The sequence below is a fragment of the Epinephelus fuscoguttatus genome, linkage group LG10 (assembly GCF_011397635.1).
Source record: "Epinephelus fuscoguttatus linkage group LG10, E.fuscoguttatus.final_Chr_v1".
Classification (NCBI taxonomy): domain Eukaryota; kingdom Metazoa; phylum Chordata; class Actinopteri; order Perciformes; family Serranidae; genus Epinephelus; species Epinephelus fuscoguttatus.
The window spans coordinates 18,742,912-18,764,977 of NC_064761.1; the positions used below are offsets into that span (position 1 = coordinate 18,742,912).

Genomic DNA, 22,066 nt, shown 5'->3' on the forward strand with positions numbered 1-22,066 from the left:
AGGCACCAGCTAAGACGACCTATGACCAAAAGAAAAGACAAAAAAAAAAGCTGTCCGTAGACAGTAACACAAAAGCTACCTGTATTTTTTTTTTCTTTTTTTATTTTTATATCTTATGTCGTGATAGGAGTGACAACACACGTTACAGAAGCTATTGTGCACAGATGTAAATGAAGGTGTGCCTTAAGATTTTGGATTACCCTTTGCTGTGCCTTGGGCACAAAAAGTTTGAAAACCACTGTCCTATACTCTCAGACAGACTGACAGTAAAGGTACTGGATATTGGACTTCCTTTCACCACCTGCTGCTGGATCAGAAACTTTCTTTCTGACTGTGCACAGAGAGTCAGAGTGGGTCCCTATCTCTCCACAGTGCTCAGCCTCAATACCGACTCTCCACAGGGCTGTGTGCTGAGCCCTCTTCTGTACACTCTGTACACCCATGACTGTGTCAGCACTCAGCACCCACCCAGACAATGCCATCATTAAGTTTGCTGAGGACACCACTGTGCTGGGGCTCATCTCTGGAAGCGACGAGACAGCATACAGGGATGAGGTCCAAAAACTGGTGGGGTTGTGTGCAGACAACAACTTGGTTTTCAATACCTCAGAAACTAAGGAACTAATCGTTGACTTCAGGAGGAGGAAGCCTGACCTGCAGCCCATCTGCATCAATGGGGAGGGTGTGGAGAGGGTGCCCAGCTTCAAGTTCCTGGGTGTGCACATGGACGCAGACATCCAATGGAGCACTAAAACCTCAGCAGTCGTGAAGAAGGCCCAGCAGCGTCTCCATTTCCTGAGGATCCTCAGGAGGATCCACCTGAGGAGGGAACTGCTGACTGTCTTCTACCGCTGCTCCATTGAGAATGTGCTGACATACTGCATCTCTGTGTGGTTCTCCAGCTGCACCATGGCACACAAGATGGCCCTCCAAAGGGTCATTAACACCGCCCAGAAAATCACTGGCCACCATCTCCCCTCCCTTATCAACAAATGATGATTTACTAATTAATACAAACCTCATCTGATTAGCTGCCTTTTTTTCTTCCACAATGGGTCATGTGCAATGAACAGTAATCTATTTATCATCTGCACTTTAGACCACACTGGACTTATATTTTATATATATTGTCCTACTCTTCGATTTTATCTTGTTTTTTATATGCCTTCTTTTGCACCAAAGTGAACAGTGTCCCAGTTTCATTGTGCTGTGGTATACAAGTATGACTGTACAATGACAATAAAGATTTATCTTAGTCATGGTGGTTTCTTCTTCAAAGATACAAACATCTTCAGTTTTACTGCACTTTCACATTATCTGAGGTTCTACCAAGCAATCAGATAACTGTGTGTATTTAGTATACTATTATACTGTATACACTATGTATGTATGTGGTACATTACATACACATAATAGCAGTTTGACTACATTATTTTAGTCAGTGTACCTCTACTGAAATAACTTCCTTTAAAAAATCTCCTCCATCTGTTGACATGGGTGAGTGGTTAAGGCCATAGTGATTGGATAGTTTATGGTGACCACTGGATTGAAGTGCAACTGAAGAACAAGGACACTTAGGTCTTAAATTTATATGTTTGTTTTACTGTGCTTCCGTTTTCAATGTATTTAAATATGCAGTGGTTACTTGTGTATTTTCTGAAGATATGGTGATATCTCTGATGACCGTATCTTACCTGATACTAAACTGAGCATTTTGTTAAGTACCTTTTGGGAAGAAGCTAAAGTTTTCTGCCTCTTTGTTTCTACATTCAGAGGGTTTGCCACCGGTCCAGGTACCCCTAGGCCTGAGGCCGGCAACACAACAATTTACAATATATTCGTGGCATTTTTGGTGCCTTCACAGATGCGAGTTACCCATGATGCCATAGGCACTAACACACTCCCATATCATCACAGATGCTGGCTTTGAACTTTTTGCTGGTAACAATCTGGATAGTCCTTTTCTTCTTTTTTACAAATAATCTGAAATATGGACTCATCAGACCACAGCACATTTTTCCACTTTGTGTCGGTCCATCTCAGACGAGCCTGATGGTTATTGGACAGATGTCTATTTACCTGCCATTCCAATACATTCAAGTTTGTTTGGAGCAGTGAGATTAACACATGTCAGTGTGTAACTATTAGGGCTGGGTATCATCGCCAGTACCCTTAAAGCAATACCAATGCCAACTGAGTACTTCATTCGATACCTATAATGTGACTGTAGTGGTGTGTAGTATACTGCAAAACTTTAATTTACAGTCTGAGCTTTGATTTGCTTCAATCACTGAACTGAATACACTAATCTTAAACTGTTTATTTCCACCAGTATGAATATTTGTTTTGTAAAAAAAAATTAGGCTATCTAATAACATGTTAATTATGAAACATTCATTTGATCTAGCTCCAACGTGCATCAGAGACAGCAAGAGAAAGACAGATAGGGTGGAAAAGAAAGCGTTATGAAGCTTGTCTTGCTGCACCAGAGGAGTATGGCACCCTGCATACTGACACAAGACTCTCTCTTTATCCTCTGAAAACTATATTAACAACTTGGATTAATTTTTATGGAACCCCATTTTGGTTCTTTTGATCGGTGCACCCTTACGATCTAAAGGAATATAAATAATCGAGGAATGGACACATTCAGACTAAATAACCTCTTTAGAGGCAGGCGGTCAGCACTTTTCCTGCCTTTAAATCTAAATAAATTATAACCTGCTTTGGTTCTCATCTTTTCTTCAAATCAGCTGAACGACTGAATTGTGGAGAATTTAGCCAAGCTAATGATGTGTAGCATCCTTATATTGACAAAAGTTTCAACATTTATTTTTGTATGAGTGATCTGAGCAGCTGACTAACGCTAGCTCAAGTGTGTAACCAACAATCCAGTGGGCTTTAAGAGGTTTTACATCCAAAGAATTTCTACAAAAATGACTGCTTAGCAGTCAAAAATTTTGTCAAAATATGTAGCAAAGAAAAAGGAACTTATAGTTTCATTGGGGCTCAGCTTTTAATTAGAATTTTACAGCAGACATAATTTTAGTGGCATCTTGACATGCTAAACTTCTAACTCTGTCAAATAGCCCAAGACCATGCTTGACTGACAATTTAGAGTTATCAATTAACCTAGTCCCCAGTCTGCATGTCTTTGGACTGTGGAAGGAAGCCGGAGTGCCCGGAGAGAACCCACGCTCCCATGCCCGGGATCGAACCGGCAACCCTCTTGCTGTGAGGCGAGAGTGCTAACCACCACACCACCGTGCCGCCTTCGATGTACTCAGTACTGGGTTAATTTATTTGATACCTTAGAGGTATCGAGTACCAATACCTGGCCCTAGTAACTGTTTATCATGGTACAGGCTGAGAAACATTTTCAAATATGAGGAACTACGACTGGCATTGTTCTCAACCAGCTGAAGGAACTGAATACTGATGATGGTGTGTGTGTGTGTGTGTGTGTGTGTGTGGTTGTAGATGAGTAAAGCAGGAGATCTGTTGGGTATGTCCACCTCCTACATCGTCCCAGTGAAGAACTACTCGTCAGAGCTGGACCTGGACCAGAACACTGACGTGCTTCTGCTTAGTGCTGTCGACCACATCCTGCAGTATGCTGACCTGTATTTCCAGGACAATACACCACAAGATGCAGGGCCAAAGATAATCTAAACATACATTTCTGAGCTTTTGAAACATGTCTTTCAGACAATATGAAGAAAGTCATCGTTGACACAGAGGAGGGGATTTTGTGTGTGGGGTTTGAACATTTCTGACTTTAGCGCCTCCTGGTGGTAATAACAAAGCTACAGTATAGTCACATGAAATGGTACAAATAGAGGATTCAAACTATCATATTGAACTTATTTTTCTCACGTTTTTTCTTTTTCTTTTTTTTTTTTTACAAAAGAAATCAGATTGTAATGGACAAAATGGTGTGATTTAGAATAAAAACAGAAGTCTGAGATATTTTACTTGTGAGCTTGGTCTGTTCTTTAAATGGAGGGCAATGGGCCTCATGCAAGGGACATATTTACAAACAGGATCGTTCTTGAGTGGCATGCACCAGTGGTGCAAGAAGGCTCGCTGCATTCAACAGTTTTCTTATAATCAAAATTTCCCTTTTCTCTAGGTATGTTCGGACCTGTCATGCTACTGATGTACTGCACAGACAGCCTGCCTTTCTCCGCTGGGGGAAAAATCCTTGTTTGAAACAAGAATCATAATACCTGTGATCAAGTAACAAATCAACTAAATAAGCTGCAAAATCAGTGTTCTGTTCACAATAGCATCATCATGGCTGGCCCCTTTACTGTGAAGCTCAACAACTTTATTTTAGATTGTGTGGTTTTACTGGGATCTCTCACTCTGAAAGGCTTCCTTTAGGATCTTAATGCATGTAGCTCTCCAGGTGAACTTCCTCTCTAATGATAGACAATACTATATTATACAGTATTCTGTCATACATCTCCACGATTGTCATGTCTCTTTGATTGTCTTCCTTTATGGACCATTTTACTTTTTCAAACGTGTCCCTATCATCAGTAGCATCTACAATAACTTTATTTAGAAAGAATATTTAAAACTCAAAAACAATGTCTCTTTCCAGAAATCATGACCCGGTTACTCAAGACAATCCTCAGATCTTGCTGTGAGCAGTTTCAAATTTTATACTAATGATAAAATCTCATGAGAGATGTGGTCTTTCTCGTGAAGAAACTTGTTTTGTTGTTTTAAACTAAAAGATGCTGCACTGAGCACAGACTTTAAAAATGTAAGGGACTTTTACATCAGATTGAGGATACAGTTACACTGCTTTATTTAGAGAGAGACACTAGTTTTATTTTGAAGGCAAAATCATTCCAGTCAGCAAAGGCTACTTTCAGTTTCCTTTCTTTTCGAGCAGCTTGGCATCGTGAATGTGTACCACTGTATTTGCCCAGAGCTCCTACATAGTGTCAGAGCTGGCCATCAGTCACCATTCTCAACAAGAAGATAAGGAGGTAAGGCTGAAATCTTAGTATAGTATATAAATAACATTAAGTGTAGCCATTGGGTTTTGTCAACCTTTAATGTACGCATATGTCAGTGGGGTTTTTAATGATTTATTTATTTTTATGACTTAAAGTGTGGCACACCTGCTACATAGTTCTCTTGTAAAATTCTGTTGTGTTATTCATACACTGGATAGACTTTTTTTTAAGACTTTATCCGGTTTAATACCTAACCCCCAAAGCTGGCTCCCGTCACACACCTTTATTGACTTTAACCTGACTTGAGGACTAAAACAACAGATCTAACAGTTCACCTCTGGTGGAAGCCATGTGTGAAATTAATAAGATCTATAAACATTTCTAAAATCAATCAGCAACCAGGGAAGAGATGTTAATTGACCTGATACTGGATAAAACATTAACATAATAGCATCTGTATAACAGTATCCTCGGGCTACGGTTGGTACTCATAATGAGAATGTGGCAAATATTTTCTTTGTCAGTCAGACAGGAAATGGTAAGTTGTTCTGTTCTGCCCAACATCAAGCTGGGAAATTCCCTTTTTGTCAGTCTGACAGTAAATAACTTTTTTCTGTCTGAATCTGTGCCGACCAAAACTCTTTTGCATGCTTCAAAAACTGAGAGATGAAACTGAGAAACAATCTGAGAGCAACCTTTAGTAAATTAATAGACTATTTCATTTTACACATTTTTATTAATGGTTAGACATTTGACTCAAGTACAGGTTTTCAAGAAGATTTATTTCTATGGTCAAAGACAGGCCAGAAATATACGTAAGTAAACATGAACAACTCTCTCCCAAATCCAAAAACTAGAGCACTGGGGCCAGTTGCACAAAGCACCATAAGTTTGCTCCTTAAGGATGACACTTAAAGTTTAGTTTTTCCTTAGCTGAGGAAATTACTCAAGGGTGTGGCACAGAATCTCTTTAGAAGGTTTCCGTAGTCAAGGAAAGACGTTGAGGCATTTACTGCACTGAAATATTTTACAGCAGGAAAGTTGTACTGTCTCCATGGAGACCATTTCCTTATTAGACCAAGATGAGGACAAAAACTTCAGGAAACTCTAAGGAAGAGACTTAAGGGTGTTTTGTACAATCGATTTTTTAAAGAAACCTTTAACTCGGACTGAAAGGAAAATCTTAACTTTAAGTGCTGTATGCAGCCGGCCCCTGAAACTCAAACTTGTGATGTCATAGGGTATAAAGCCTGAAGCTGCTCCATAGACAGTGAATAAGGACATTATATTTGATGACATCACAAGTTTGAGACTTTCTTCTCTGGTTTTGGCTTTGAAAGAGAGTAGTTCATGTTCACAAATGTTTATTAAACTGTATATTTATCCTCCTTTATATACTTTAGCAGACCAGCTGTCCACTATGGAGGCCATGCTAACCAGGAGCCGCCAGACCACAATCTGCTCCCAGCTGGGGAGAGTCAAACTACGGCTGCTGTACAAGGCCAGCATCCATGGTTTCACTGGTGCAGCCTTCCACCAACAATGTGACCAGCGTGGTCCCACAGTGTCTGTGGGCTATAACGCCTCCGGTTATGTGTTTGGAGGCTACACCCAACAACCCTTCACTCAGTCTGGACAGTACGTTCATGATGACCAGGCCTTTCTTTTTACCTTCAGTGGAGAAAGGCTCCTCAAATATCCAGTCAATCCTGCCAGTCCAGGTTATGCAGTGAAAATGATAGCCAACTCTGGTCCATATTTTGGAGAAGCGCTGGTTCTTGTTAATGGAAGCAAAGCAGTTGTCTATAGCAATCCAGGAAATTACTACAACTTCAGTGCTGGAGAAATGCATGGCAACGACCTGAACCTGACTGAGTGTGAAGTCTATGAAGTCGAGGGTGAGTTCACTATTATTTGCCATATTTTGACTTTGATGCTTTGCTGTGACAAATCCACATTTATTCTGATATAGTCTCGCCACCAGACAATCGGAGATCTCCACCTTCTGATAGTCTGGGGACACTCCTTTGTAAAGTGTGTTTAACACACCGGCAAAAACGGCTGGCAACAAAGCAACGCCTCTTGCATTTTTGAAAAGGACATGCCTTCTCGGAAATGTGCGCTCCCCCTTTTCTCGTCCGCAAGGAAACAAACACACGGAGAGCTTGAAAATGGATGCTGAGAGATTAAACATTTTATTAAGATCAAGATTGTTATTCACGTCGGCGTCAATGACACCCGGTTACGCCAATCGGAGGTCACTAAAATTAATATTGCCTCGGTGTGTGAATATGCAAAAACGATGTCGGACTCCGTAGTTTTCTCTGGACCCCTCCCAAATCTGACCAGTGACGACATGTTTAGCCGCATGTCATCATTTAATCGCTGGCTGTCCAGGTGGTGTCCAGCAAACGATGTGGGTTTCGTTAATAATTGGCAAACTTTCTGGGGAAAACCTGGTCTTATTAGGAGAGACGGCATTCATCCCACTTTGGATGGAGCTGCTCTCATTTCTAGGAACCTGGCAAACTTTATTAGTAATTTAAATCCCTGACAACCCAGAGTTGAGACCAGGACTCAGAGTCGCAGTCCTATACGCCTCTCTGAGCTTCTAGTTCAGTTACCCAGCCATAGTTTTCATAGTTTTATACAAACGGTGTCTGTCTCCCGACCACCTAAATTATTTAAATCTAAAATCAAACAAAGAGGAGTTGTGCATTACAACCTCATAAAAATTAAAACCTCTTCTGTGACAGAAAGACAAAACAGGAGAATTAAATGCGGACTGTTAAATATCAGGTCTCTATCGTCTAAAGCAGTGTTAGTAAACGAATTAATATCAGATAATCATATTGATTTACTCAGCCTCACTGAAACCTGGCTGTGTCCAGATGAATATGTTAGTCCAAATGAGTCCACTCCTCCCAGTCATAATAATACCCACATTCCTCGAGGCAGCGGCCGAGGAGGGGGAGTTGCAGCCATTTTTAACTCTAGCCTGTTAATCAGCCCTAAACCTAAACTAGATTATAATTCATTTGAAAGCCTCGTTCTTAGTCTTTTACATCCGACCTGGAAAACCTCGCAGCCACTTTTATTTGTTATAGTGTACCGTGCTCCTGGCCCGTATTCTGAATTTGTATCTGAATTCTCAGAGTTTTTATCCAGTTTAGTTCTTAAATCAGATAAAGTTATTATTGTAGGCGATTTTAACATTCATGTCGACGTTGATAATGACTCACTGACTACCGCCTTTATCTCATAATTATACTCAAATGGCTTCAGTCAGGGTGTACATGAACCCACTCACTGTTTTAACCATATACCTCGATCTAGTTCTGATGTATGGAATTGAAATTGATAATCTAAAAGTCTTTCCACAGAATCCTCGCTATCGGATCATTATCTGATTACTTTTGATTTCTTTTACTCGACACCACTCAGCAACAGTTACTATACTAGATGTTTATCAGATAGTGCTGTCGCAAAATTTAAGGAAAAGATTACTCCGTCATTAAATTCAATACCAAGTCCCTCAGTAACAGAGGTTTCCTGTACCGACTTTGATCATTTTGTCGATAGCGCTGTAGGCTCGCTGTGAACAACACTTGACTCTGTAGCTCCTCTTAAAAAGAAGTTAAAAAAGCAAAGAAAGTTCGCTCCTTGGTATAACTCTCAAACCCGTAAGTTAAAACAAATATCGCGAAAATTTGAAAGGAATTGGCGATTAACCAAACTGGAAGAATCTCGTTTAATCTGGACAGACAGTCTCAAAACTTATAAGAGGGCCTCCGCAATGCCAGAGCAAACTATTACTCAGCATTAATAGAAGACAATAAGAACAACCCCAGGTTTCTTTTCAGCACTGTAGCCAGGCTGACTGAGAGTCAGAGCTCTATTGAGCCTTGTATTCCTTTAGCCCTTAGCAGTAATGATTTTATGAGCTTTTTTAATGACAAAATTCTAACTATTAGAGGCAAAATTCATGACCTCCTGTCCTCAGATAGTACCTATCTAACCTCAAGCACAGCTGTAAAACCTAATATATATTTAGATTGCTTCTCCCCAATTTCTCTTCAAGAATTGACCGCATTGATTTCTTCATCTAAATCATCAACGTGTCTCTTAGACCCCATCCCAACTAGGCTACTTAAGGAGATCTTTCCTTTAGTTAACACTCATATATTAGATATGATCAATATATCCTTATTAACAGGCTATGTACCACAGTCTTTTAAGGTAGCTGTAATTAAACCTCTACTAAAAAAGCCCACCCTGGATCCAGAGGTGTTAGCCAACTATAGACCAATGTCTAATCTTCCCTTTATGTCAAAGATCCTTGAGAAAGTAGTCGCAGACCAGCTGTGTGATTTTCTCCATGATAATAATCTATTTGAGGAATTTCAACTCTGTGCTCGGACCAATCCTATTTACTCTATATATGCTTCCTCTAGGTAACATCATTAGAAATCACTCTATAAATTTCCATTGTTATGCGGATGATACTCAGTTGTATTTATCGATGAAGCCAGAAGAAAGTAATCAATTAACTAAACTCCATAACTGCCTTAAAGACATAAAAACCTGGATGAGCACCAATTTCCTGATGTTAAATTCAGACAAAACTGAAGTTATTGTTCTTGGCCCCAAACAACTCAGAGACTCTTTATCTGATGACATAGTTTCTCTAGATGGCATTGCTCTGGCCTCTAGCACTACCGTAAGAAACCTCGGAGTAATATTTGATCAAGATTTGTCTTTTAATTCTCATTTAAAACAAACCTCACGGACTGCATTTTTTCATCTGCATAATATTGCGAAAATTAGGCCTATCCTGACCCGAAAAGATGCAGAAAAATTGGTCCACGCTTTTGTTACCTCAAGGCTGGATTACTGTAACTCTCTATTATCAGGTAGCTCTAGTAAGTCCTTAAAAACTCTCCAGCTAATTCAGAATGCAGCAGCACGTGTACTAACAGGAACTAAGAAACGAGATCATATTTCTCCTGTTTTAGCTTCTCTGCACTGGCTCCCTGTAAAATCCAGAATTGAATTTAAAATCCTACTGTTAACTTATAAAGCTCTAAATGGTCAAGCTCCGTCATATCTTAGAGAGCTCATAGTGCCTTATTATCCCACCAGAACTCTGCGCTCTGAGAACGCAGGGTTATTCGTGGTCCCTAAAGTCTCCAAACGTAGATCAGGAGCCAGAGCCTTCAGCTATCAGGCTCCTCTCCTGCGGAATCATCTTCCTGTTACGGTCCGGGAGGCAGACACCGTCTCCACATTTAAGACTAGACTTAAGACTTTCCTCTTTGATAAAGCTTATAGTTAGGGCTGGCTCAGGCTTGCCCTGTACCAGCCCCTAGTTAGGCTGACTTAGGCCTAGTCTGCCGGAGGACCCCCTATAATACACCGGGCACCTTCTCTCCTTCCCTCTCTCTCTCTCTCTCTCTCTCTCTCGTATTCTATTACTGCATCTTGCTAACTCGGCCATTCTGGATGTCACTAACTCTGCTTCTTCTCCGGAGCCTTTGTGCTCCACTGTCTCTCAGATTAACTCATATCGCAGCGGTGCCTGGACAGCGTGACGTGTGTGGTTGTGCTGCTGCCGGGGTCCTGCCAGATGCTGCTGCTGCCATCATTAGTCATTAGTCATACTTCTACTGTTATTATACACATATGACTATTGTCACACCTGTATACTGCCAGATATTAATACATACTTTCAACATATTGTACCACAGTAGCCAGAACTATAACTATAATATTATTACTTTCAATAATGTTGTTGTAAGCTACTGTCATTACCTGCATCTCTCTCTCTCTCTCTCTCTCTCTCTCTCTCTCTCTCTCTCTCTCTTTCTCTGTCTCATTGTGTCATGTGGATTACTGTTAATTTGTTATGCTGATCTGTTCTGTACGACATCTATTGCACGTCTGTCCGTCCTGGAAGAGGGATCCCTCCTCAGTTGCTCTTCCTGAGGTTTCTACCGTTTTTTTCCCCCGTTAAAGGTTTTTTTGGGGGGAGTTTTTCCTTATCCGCTGCGAGGGTCATAAGGACAGAGGGATGTCGTATGCTGTAAAGCCCTGTGAGGCAAATTGTGATTTGTGATATTGGGCTTTATAAATAAAATTGAATTGAAATTGAATTGAATTAAACGTGTGCTCATCCGTGAAGAAAATATTTTTTCCAGCGGATGTCTTAGTTACAACATGATTTAGCTAACTGGAGTAGTTTCATGTCGTATCTGACAACGGGAGGCTTTTAACAGATGACGTCCTGATGTTAGCTTTGCAGCTGCTGTTAGCTGTCCCTGTCAGCTGCAGCCACTGATGCTTTCTAGACATCGTGATTTCCCAAAACTGAATAAATACCACACATAGCAACACAAAACTACTTTGCTAGCTCAATCATGTTGTAACTAAGATATCAGCTGGAAAAAATATTTTTTTCACAGACCGTTTATTGAGTTATTACCTATTACAGACACCGCTAACGGCTAAGAAATAGTAGTGTTTGTTCAATCATTGTGTTTATAGACTTTACAAACACCAGATTAGTCTAAACGGTGATACAGTGATGTGAACAATATGTTTACATATATAGCTAAAAGCTCTGCTGGTTTTCTACCCGGAAGTATTTGTAAACAACAAGGCGATTCCCTCTAACGTTATAGTCCGGTCGGACGGATGAGTCATGGCCTTGTAAAAGATTATGTTTGTTTCTTTTAGTTGGCGAGAATGTGTCACCGCAAACGCCACAAACATCCACTAACTCGCAGAAAACGGCGTTTTCTGCGAGTGCGGCTGAGCCATTTTGTACCGCTACACGTGTTTCTAGTCGGACTATATTTACGAGCACAAGAGTTCAGCGAGCCACCAAAGGACCGGCCTGCGGATTTACTATTGGTTATGCAACGTAGGGAGTTTTTTTAAACTCTGAAATTGTATCCGCCCATTTAAACACAAAATCAGGGAGAAAGTCATCAGTCTTCAGTTAAGCAAAGCGTCTAAAGACTGACTTGTGAGTCTAATTCTGATATAGTTCATGATTCTGGCAACAATTAAATCGTAGGCAACTGGACTTTGATTTTGTCGAGAAGACGTTTCGCCTCTTATCCAAGCGGCTTCATCAGTTCTCAACGCGGTCTGACTAGTCCTCACTAGTCTGACAAACAGTGGAGTAAGACTCAGGTTTTTAACCTCTGTGGAAGTGTACACCCACCACCCTCATAAGACAATACTTCGTTAGTGGAGTTTCACTGGACCATTGCTTGGGTCAGGTGAGTCACACTAGTGAACGACAGTTGTTAGGAGTGAGTGGGGCCACTGGTGAGCAACAGTCATTAGGCATGATGTGTGGTTACCAGTGAACGACTGTCGTTGTGTTTCTTTGAGCCACTTGAGGTTAGTTTTGGGCAGTCTTTGTTGTTCAATCTCTTAGGTACAGCAGCAAGGGCCGCATTGTAAATGGGGGATAGGTGGTGTCTCATGCCACCTCCCCTGTTTAGAGACGGCTTCTCTATTTTAACGTAGATGGATTCTTTCACCCCTCTTTCGAACCATCTGTCCTCTCTGTCCAAGATTTTCACATTGCTGTTCTCAAAGCAGTGAGCCTTCTCCTTTAGATGTAAATAAACAGCAGAAAGTGGACCTGAGGAGTTTGCCCTTCTGTGTTGAGCCATGCGCTTGTTTAATGGTTGTTTGGTTTCACCAATGTATGAGTCCTTGCATTCCTCACTGCATTGGACAGCATATACCAAGTTGCTTTTTGAGTGTGTGGTACCCTGTCTTTGGGGTGTACCAGTTTTTGCCTGAGTGTGTTACTTGGTTTGAAACACACAGGAATTTGATGTTGGTTGAAAATTCTCCTGAGTTTCTCAGACACCCCGGACACATAGGGTATGACAATGTTCTGCGTTTGTTTCCTTCCTCAGCCCTCTCTGAGTTATTGTTCTTGTTGGATCGTTTTGTTCTGTTAAACGTCCAACTAGGGTAGCCACGAGTTTCCAACGCTCTCCTCAAATGTTTGTGCTCCCGTACCTTTGCCTGAGTGGTGGTTGGTACATTATCAGCCCTGTGCTGTAAGGTTCTGATAACTCCCAGTTTGTGCTCCAGAGGGTGGTATCACATGATACCATGGTTTCATATGATGTAACATCCCTATTCACTTGCATCCCAACCGGGGAAACAGTGGAAACGGTGAGGCATCATCTTACACAGGACAGAACATTACCGGACAGAACAAATCTCAATACAGAACAAATTTGCCAGTTACTGGAATTGTGCCTTAACACCACATACTTCCAGTTTAACGATACTTTTTACAGACAGAAGCATGGCTGTGCTATGGGGTCACCAGTATCCCCCATTGTGGCAAACCTGTATATGGAAAGGGTAGAGCAAAAGGCACTGAACTCTTACAAGGGTACATCACCAAGCCACTGGTTCAGATATGTGGATGACACATGGGTGAAGATCAAATCCCAAGAACTAGAGGCTTTTACTGAGCACATCAACTCAGTGGACAAGAACATCAAGTTCACTAGAGAAGATGTTAATGATAACCACCTACCTTTCTTAGACTGTGATGTACACTTGGATGAGAACAGGAGCCTCCACATTGGGGTATATAGGAAACCCACACACACAGACCAATATCTTCTTTTCGACTCACACCACCCTCTGGAAATCAAAATCAAAGTCCAGTTGCCTACGATTTAATTGTTGCCAGAATGGAATTGACCTGGATAAATGAGAATATCCACAGACATAGTTCATGATGTGTCTGTCTATATGTGCATCCCTACCAACTATGGCCACTAGTGTTAGATTCCTTAGTGTCCGTCACCACTGCTACTTTTTAGCTACACTTTAATACTACAGTTCAGGTATTAATGTTGAATTTTCATCAGGTGACGTTACTGCACTGTTTCATATTTGTAAGACCAGGCAATAAAGATGTTGATTTTCAATGTCATAAAATATACATTAATAACAGAAAAAGGTTATATGGGTGGGTTTTTTTTGTGTTTTTTTTTTAAATCAAATTTGATAGATTGTTGTCGTTTTTATTACCTCCGCCAAGAAGGTTATGTTTTCACGGCATTGGTCTGTTTGTTTGTTTGTCTGCAAAATAACTCAAAGTTCTGGATTTTTTATGGATACGGATTTTGATGAAATTTTGGTGGTGATCGGTTGAGGCAAAGTGGATAAAATAATAAATAAAGTCTATGGTCTGACAGCCTCGGCAGCAATTAAGACGGTGAAAATACTGCCATCTGGTGGCCGTAAAGCACGTCTCGTTCTACTTGCTAAATATTGTAATTCTAAAGTTGAAATTAATGTTCTGTGTTGGAAAAAAGAAAGCGAAAAATACAAAAAAACCATATTATATTCTGTGTTGGTACAAAATAAAAATGAAATAAATACACCACAGTGTTTCCATGGTGAAGGCATATATGTAAGGGATAATGTATAATGAGCCGGTGAATACTGGGAAAATAACTCCAGACGGGAATATAACCCCAACGTGCAGCGGAGTTGACTCATTATACATTATCCCGCTTATTACACGGCTAATTATCAGTTAAATAAATAATGTTGTCTGCCTCCGCGAAGTGCATTAAAACCGACCGGATTCGACAACTTTTGGTGAAAGTTTTGTACTCACCCAGGCTTAGTGGACTGAACCGAGGCATAAAACTCGCGTAAAATGTCATTACGCATGACTGCCGAGTGTGTATTCAAATCCGTGTTCTTTTGTTTTTGGCAGAGAAAGTCCGTCAGTATAGTAGTCGTAGTACAGTACAGTATAGTACAGTAGCCCATTTTGTTGTCTTTTTTGTATTTATCTCATTTTTCTCCTCCTCTATCACTTGAAGCTCTTCAGGTGTCAGTTCCTTGTGCCATTTTTCGCTGGATTTTTTTCTTTCCTTCTCCATTTCTTTGTCTTCAGTGGCATCCCATTCCTCAAAATCCTTGTAGCTACTGTCCAAATAAGTTAAAAGAAATGTTAAAATCAGCCATTTCTGTTTGTCTTGTCCCTCTGAAGTTGTTTGACAGCTGCAGTGTTGCAGGGCAGCATCGCTAGCAACGCTGGGCTACATAGCAACTGTGTAGTGACCGTTGCTACTAGCTACTAGCAACGGTCATTATACAGTAATATCAGACCGCTGAATGCCGCGACTGACCAATCAGAATACAGCATTTAATAGAGCCGTGTAATAAAACCTAATAATGATAGTGATGCAAATAACCTAATTCTGATGCAGGATGGAAAATCTGATGCAGAGGGGGAGGGAATATCACTTACTTGGCGGAGGTCTGCACTCTCTGAGTGCTTTTCTAGTTAAAGGTGTTTTTGCTCTTCAACAGAAACAACAGAACTTGAGAGGCCATGGAGGACTATAAACTGGGAATCTCAGTAAGATGGCTAGAGCCACCAACCCTCACATAATGCTGTTAACATGCTTTACTATAGGACAATATACTGTGTACAGTATGCCAAAATGGATTTCACATGACATGACATGATGATGCTATGCTTCGCTGAACAAGCTACACCAGCTATTTCAGATTCTAATAGACTTAGTGTCTATGGAAAATATTATGTGATCAAATTGCTTGCCATGCTTATACAGTTTTAAATTGTACAATTCTTGACTGACTGTCATAAATTTACCCACAACCATGAAAGCATCACAGAGGTAAACTGGCTGAACATAAAATGTCTTCTGAACAACCAGGATTAAACAACTTTATCATGAGATGAGAACGTTTCTTTTCTTGTTTCTATAGGAACAAGAAGGAGCTGATGGAGAGTATTAAAATGTACAAACCCACAGTCAGCTCTGTGTCCCAGGTTCGGGTTCTGCTCATCGGACCAGTTGGAGCTGGAAAGTCCAGTTTCTTCAATTCTATCAACTCTGTATTCAGAGGCCACGTCACCAGTCAGGCCATCGCTGGCTCCTCTACCACCAGCCTCACAACACAGGTTATTTCCTGCCTCTTAATGGTTTACATTTGTGGTGACTGGTTTCAAAATGAAAATCCTGTCCGTGTGTTGCTCCATTTCGTTTTCTCTTTGTTCTCTACAGTTTCGCACCTTCTCAGTGAAAGCTGGGCGAGATGGGAAACCTCTGCCAATCATCTTGTGTGATACCATGGGACTGGAGGAAAGCAGAGCAGCGGGGCTTGAGATCGATGACATCAGCAGCATCCTTAAAGGTCATCTGCCAGACCGTTATCAGGTACAGCTTTTTGTTACGTTGAACAGGATATTAAATGTATGATTCATTGATTTGACTGTAGTTCACTCAAACTGTCCCTGTGTTTCCCCTCAACTGCATTACTCAGTTCAACCCCTCTGCTCCTCTGAATTCGGAGGCCCACGGCTATTGTAAGTCTCCAAGACTCAAGGACAAGATCCACTGTGTGGTCTATGTTGTTGATGCCTGCAAGGTCTCAATCATGCCCACAAAAGTGGAGGAGAAGCTGGATGCTGTCCGCAGAAAGGTCAACTTAATGGGTCAGTAAAAATGAGTCCCTCTTCATTATAATGAAGACATACAGTATATATACAGCACACTCTCTCTGAATGTCAACATAGTACAATACAGTACATACTGTAGACAAACTAGGGGCCCCATAGGGTGACAATGTAATTTAAATTAATTCAACATGTTTCTTTGACTATATTGTTAATAGATTGTTATTAATTAAAATGAAGAAAAGTTATGGCCAACACAGGGGATTACTTTGCTGCTGCTCTCCCTGCCTTAGGCTGTCCATGTAAGCGCATGGAAGGGCAGAGAGGTTTGCTCTCTCCGCCTTATGCTTTCCACATAGGCACTTGGAAGAGGCTTTCTGCGTAGGCCCGAGGAAAGGCAGAGGGGCCCCAGAACAGATGCCATACCGACAAATATAATACCGCAAATGGAAATAGAGTTTTCTGACTGAAATAACTTTGTGTCATATTTGCTGAAACTGTCACTACACTCTAAAACAAATACGTGCAATAAATAGTCTGTGAAAAAAAATCACGACCCCACACCTTCAACTGCCTCTAATGGCATATGCTAAAATCGTGGCACATCCAAACAACCAATCAGAGCTGAGGATTCTCTAATGCATGTCCGTCACTCAGTGAACTGCAATCAAACTGTCAAGCTAGGCTGCACTGATCAGATATGAATCAAGATTCTGCCTCAGCTGGGTTCAGAAACATTTTAGTGTACTGTGCAGCTGTCAAAGTAGAATGTTTTTGACCTGGCTGCCATGTTGGATACAGATAAACAGAGTACCAAGCACCTCCCAACAGCCGGACCGGTCTCTCATTTTACAGCTAAACAGTACACTAAAATATGTTTCTTAAAACATTAGAGGTGATAAATAAACAATACAGTAACAGAATCTTGATTCATATTTCATCAACGCTGCCTAGTTTGACAGTTTGACCTCAGTTCATGAACAGTGACTGACATGACTGATAGCTACGTTAGAGACCTCTCGGCTCTCATTGGCTGTTTTTGTTCACATGCAGTAAGGCCATTAGAAGCGCTACATGGCAATAGAGTGGGCAGAGGAATATGATTTTTGTCACAGATTATCTGTGTCATTTAGTGCTGTTTGAATACAGTGACAGTTTCAGCAAATATAGAAAAATTATATGACTATATATTTTTCTGAAAGGAACAAACTATAGTTTTAAGTTTATTAAAATCATGAGGATTTTAACTTCCTATATAAACGGCTGAAGTATGAAATCTATGCACTGTGTAGTGTCCTCAAACATTTTCCAAATGGAGCAGAACAATGTTCCTCTGTTCCTAACAATTCCCAAAGAAATACTGCATATTTTATGAATGTGAAATCAAGTCGCATGACAACGCAAAAAGGCAATTAGTTACTGTCCAAAATCTCAATTTATTGCTCACTGGAGAGTTAATGACTCCACCCATTTTGAAAGTTATCACTCAGTTAAATGGTGTAATCAACCTCATAGATATGGGTCAGCAGGTTCCTGCTTCACACACGTGTAGGTTAAGGATCCATTATCAGCCCAGGAGCAGTTTTTTTTGTATATAACTAATGTAATGTATGAATGTAACGTATCTCACTTACGTCACATAGTTAAAGCAACTCAATGCTGATTTTGGTTTCATACAGGACACAAACCCTGGTCACCTGGGTGAAAGTCCTGTGTTTGTTTGACACCTCAACATGCAGACAGTCTCGTTCTTCATAATAACATCGCCTCACTAACATTACCATTACACCACCTGACCACCTCCATAGCTGTGTAACAATACACACAGACATTTAATCATCGGTGATCTGAACCCACTAGTCAATGTAGCAGGACCCTTTTAACCCATATCTAAGAAAATTCAGTTCAAGAAAAACATATAAATTTTATTTTAGAACTGTCCTTAAGTTATAGAGGAGGCATTTAAATTACAACCAAATATTTTAGAATATTTCAGAAGCATTGTGTCAATATTTACAGCCTGATACCTGTAGAGCTGCAGTGTTTTTAAAATGTTCTTTCTGCTCTGTTTCCAGGAATTCCTCAGCTGGTCCTGCTCACTAAAGTAGATGAAGCCTGCCCTTTGGTGAAAGAGGACATGAAAAACATTTACAAGAGTGGCTACATCAAGGAAATAGTGAGGATTTCATATACAAAAGGATTTGATGATTTTATACAAATAAGAAAATGCAAGAGGATTTGTTGTACTGTAGAGTTGTGGTGTGTGTTTATTTATTAGTCAGTGGAAAGATTTAAGCGAATGAGCTAGTCAAAGTCTGTTTTATTTCCTTTAGTGTGTGTTATCTAATTCAGATTGATTCAATGTACTTGACTGGTGAAGCACTGAAGATGTTTTACCACAAATTTGAGAGTCTTTATTTTCCTTCACACCATAGTGTCACGTCAGGAACTTAAAGGCCCTAAAATTATTTGGTAAATCAGACTCACATCTATTAAAGTACTTGAGTAAAAATACATGAGTGAGGTGGCAGGTAATAAAACCAATATGTACAAGATTTAAGAGACATTTGACTTTTGAGTTTTTCCTGAATTTCTCTCATGTAAATGTTTTGTGATCCAGATGCAGGAGGTCAGCGCTCTGCTCGGTGTGCCGGTGTCCTGTGTTGTGCCAGTGAAGAACTACTTCGAGGAGCTGGAGTTGGACCTGAGCTGCGACATCCTGCTGCTCAGCGCTGTCATGCAGATGCTTCGCTTCGCAGACAATTACTTTGATGAGATCAGTGACCAACTCAGCAACACCGAAGTCAAAGAATAGGAAGTACCTGTGCAGCAGATGTTTATATCTTGTCCAACTGTGATGAAATGTCCATCACAATAATCCATCCATTTACCTGCAGGTGATGCTGCATTGTAGAGTTCACTGTTGCACTTCCTCCCCTGAGTTCTCCAAGCACCCCTTGGAATGCTGGGCGATGTAGTGCCTCCAGAATAACCTCATTTTGTTTGTGTCCCTCAGCTGTGAAATGTTCAATTTCCTTTCTGATCTGGCTGTAAATTTTTTAAACTATTATAAAATTGTTACATTATTTATATTCTAAATGATTATTTTTACATTAGAGGTTCAAATACTGTAATTTATTTGATATAACTCACATATTTAAAAGTTATTATCACAGTGTCGGCTGATTTACTGAGACATTTCATCACAAGTTTGACAAGCAAAGACATTATCAGATATTACTGCAAGTATTAAAATATATTATTTTCTGCATGATGACATTATTCACCTTTGCTTCATTATCTTTGTGTCATGTTATTGAAGTTGAAGTCACAGTCAGCAGGTTCAGAGCAGTTTATCAGAGCTCATCTGCATTGCTTCCTTAAGTCTGATTTGTGTTCAGCTGCTAGGTGCACACATGGTGCTGTGCAATGCAGTGAAAAAATAAATAAATAAAATTGTCAGTCATGGATGATTGAAATGGATCACTTGGGTTTAATTCAGTTGGAGCTGATAGTACTCTATGTATTTTGGTGTTTGACGTACGGTAATTTTTCATGAGACTTGGTTTTTTTGTAATTTCCAGTTTGATTTTCCAGTTTCCTCATGAATATTTTATGTTTTTGTCAAGAAACAACTTTCTAGTCTTTCAGATGTTCCTTCTATCAGATATAATCATGCCTATTGTTAGTTGTATTGTTAGTTGTTGAGTTGTAAACTCACTGATATTAAAAGCTCTTGGGGGGGTGGGGGGGGGTAGAGCAGGTGCCCCATTTACAAAGGCTACGTCCTTGCCACAGTGGCCCTTTGCTGCATGTCATCCCCTGTGGCTCCCCCTTTGACTAAAAAAATAACCTTAAAAAAGCAACACTGGGTCTATTAAATGTTAAAACTGGCCGGACTCGGTTAAAATCTGGTTTTAAGCAGGTTCCTGCTCTGCAGCAAAAAAATCACACTTCACACTAAAAGTGTGGGAAAATATTATGTATGTCTTGTGTTGTGACGTTGATGTAAAGCACTTAAAGCATAGGACTTATTGTTTTTGATCTGAAAGCAAAATTTAATGGCTCGATTATTCATGTAGTTCCCAAACTTCAGGGCGTAATAAGATGAGAGTGCAGTGGTGAGTCCGAGGGGGAAAGGTGTCATGACTCTTGTTGGCTCTGTTGTAAAGTCTTGCTTTTAATTCACTGGTTTCCTTTGTGGTGAGGGACCAAATTGGGAGACAGGAGAATAATGTAGAGAGAATGATTGCATGTAGGTTACACTCACACTCACCACCTACTTTTGCATCATTGCAATAAACTGAACTGCACAGAGTTATAAAGTGGCAGGTGTCCTTTCAGTGACAATAATCATTAGTTAAGAAAAAAAAACAAGCGTGCACAGGATAAAAAAACACTAATCTAAAAGTCTGAAACTGTAATTATTTTTATATTAAATAATTTAAATATAATGTGAACTCATAAACTGACTCCTGAGTGCATCATCTGCACTTTAGATCACACTTAACTGTATATTTTGTATACATTGCCCTACTCTTCATATATTTTATGTTATCTTATCTTATCTTATCTTCTGAACTAATTATAAGCATGGTTTAGCTTACTGTAATATGTAGGCATGTGAGCAGGCAGGAAAAGTACAGGAGTCATGGTGGTTTCTTCTTCAAAGAAACCAACAAAGATACAAAGCTGTTCATAGTCTTGTAAATATGTAATAAATTGTTAATGAATCCATCATAGTGCAGTTTATATCTTGAAGGTTACATTATGATTCATTTTCATTCTCCAAGAATTATATTTCTATCAATACAATTCAGTTTTCCATTGAAAGATGATAACAGTGAGCCTTGTTGTCTGTCTGGAACCATTTTTTAACCACAGCTTTGTTTCATAGGGAACTCTGGATTTTTTATTTCACCTCACTAATTTCATTTCCTTAGGGGGCTCAATCAGCTCCTGATGTATCTGCGAGTCCATGAAGTCCAACGGGGCCTGAAGAAGACCACATAAAAAGATCTTACACAGCGTATGGAAATACCTATAAGAAGAACAAGATGATGTAAACAGACTGTAAACAGACAGGTGGCTTCAGTTTATCAACCCAGGCTACTATTACACAGCACTGTTACATGTTATCTGAATGGTTGTGTTTACAAATGGATCTCTGGTCCCTGCTGTTCCACTGAGGTCTTCACATGGCAACAGGATTGGAGTCAGAGGTGCAGGTTGCTGCAGGAGGGTGGAGGTGGAGCTACAGTTGTTGCAAGAATCTGCAGGTGGAGGCATCAGTGAGGGACTCTGGTTTAGTCTGTTGGAGATACTTTGACAACAGCCACCTGCCAGAATCTGCAGGTGGAGGTAGAGGCGGAGGTGCAGGTTGCTGGCAGAGGCTGGATTAGGTGGATCTTTGGCAACAGCAGTCTGCCACAATCTGCAGGTGGAAGCAGCAGCTGCAAGGTGCTGGCAGAGGCTCTAGGTAGAGGTTTGGCCAGTTTCACTCTCATGGTAGTTGTGACAGGCTTTGGGTGTAGGGTGGAGCAGGACACTTTAGAGCCGGTAGCTGGAGGTTTGGCTGCAGCTCTCTGCCAGAATCTGC

At 40.4% G+C, this 22,066-nt stretch overlaps 1 protein-coding gene across 3 annotated transcripts; it reads left to right on the forward strand.

Moving 5' to 3' along the window:
• The first annotated feature begins 4,892 nt into the window (after nucleotides 1–4,892).
• On the forward strand, nucleotides 4,893–19,950 carry LOC125896242 (interferon-induced protein 44-like). Of its 3 annotated transcripts, none has more exons than XM_049588651.1 (8): nucleotides 4,893–5,003; nucleotides 6,377–6,871; nucleotides 15,354–15,402; nucleotides 15,777–15,972; nucleotides 16,076–16,228; nucleotides 16,335–16,506; nucleotides 18,543–18,643; nucleotides 19,088–19,950. In XM_049588651.1, exons 2-8 carry the CDS (start codon nucleotides 6,394–6,396, stop codon nucleotides 19,280–19,282), a joined length of 1,344 nt encoding a protein of 447 aa, XP_049444608.1. In that variant the 5' UTR covers nucleotides 4,893–5,003; nucleotides 6,377–6,393; the 3' UTR covers nucleotides 19,283–19,950. The 3 variants fall into 3 exon arrangements, with proteins under 3 accessions (XP_049444608.1, XP_049444607.1, XP_049444609.1); XM_049588650.1 differs by having other exon boundaries at nucleotides 4,901–5,003; nucleotides 6,380–6,871; XM_049588652.1 differs by lacking the exons at nucleotides 4,893–5,003; nucleotides 6,377–6,871 and adding an exon at nucleotides 10,455–12,000.
• Nucleotides 19,951–22,066: the final 2,116 nt, after the last annotated feature.

What these genes read in the sequence shown, in the direction of transcription:
- LOC125896242 (XM_049588651.1), top strand. Translation starts at nt 6,394, where the DNA reads ATGGAGGCCATGCTAACCAGGAGCCGCCAGACCACAATCTGCTCCCAG. An exon ending in TGAAGTCTATGAAGTCGAGG is followed by an intron (nt 6,872 to 15,353) that starts GTGAGTTCACTA and finishes GCTCTTCAACAG; the next exon opens with AAACAACAGAACTTGAGAGG. An exon ending in GTGGCTACATCAAGGAAATA is followed by an intron (nt 18,644 to 19,087) that starts GTGAGGATTTCA and finishes TTTGTGATCCAG; the next exon opens with ATGCAGGAGGTCAGCGCTCT.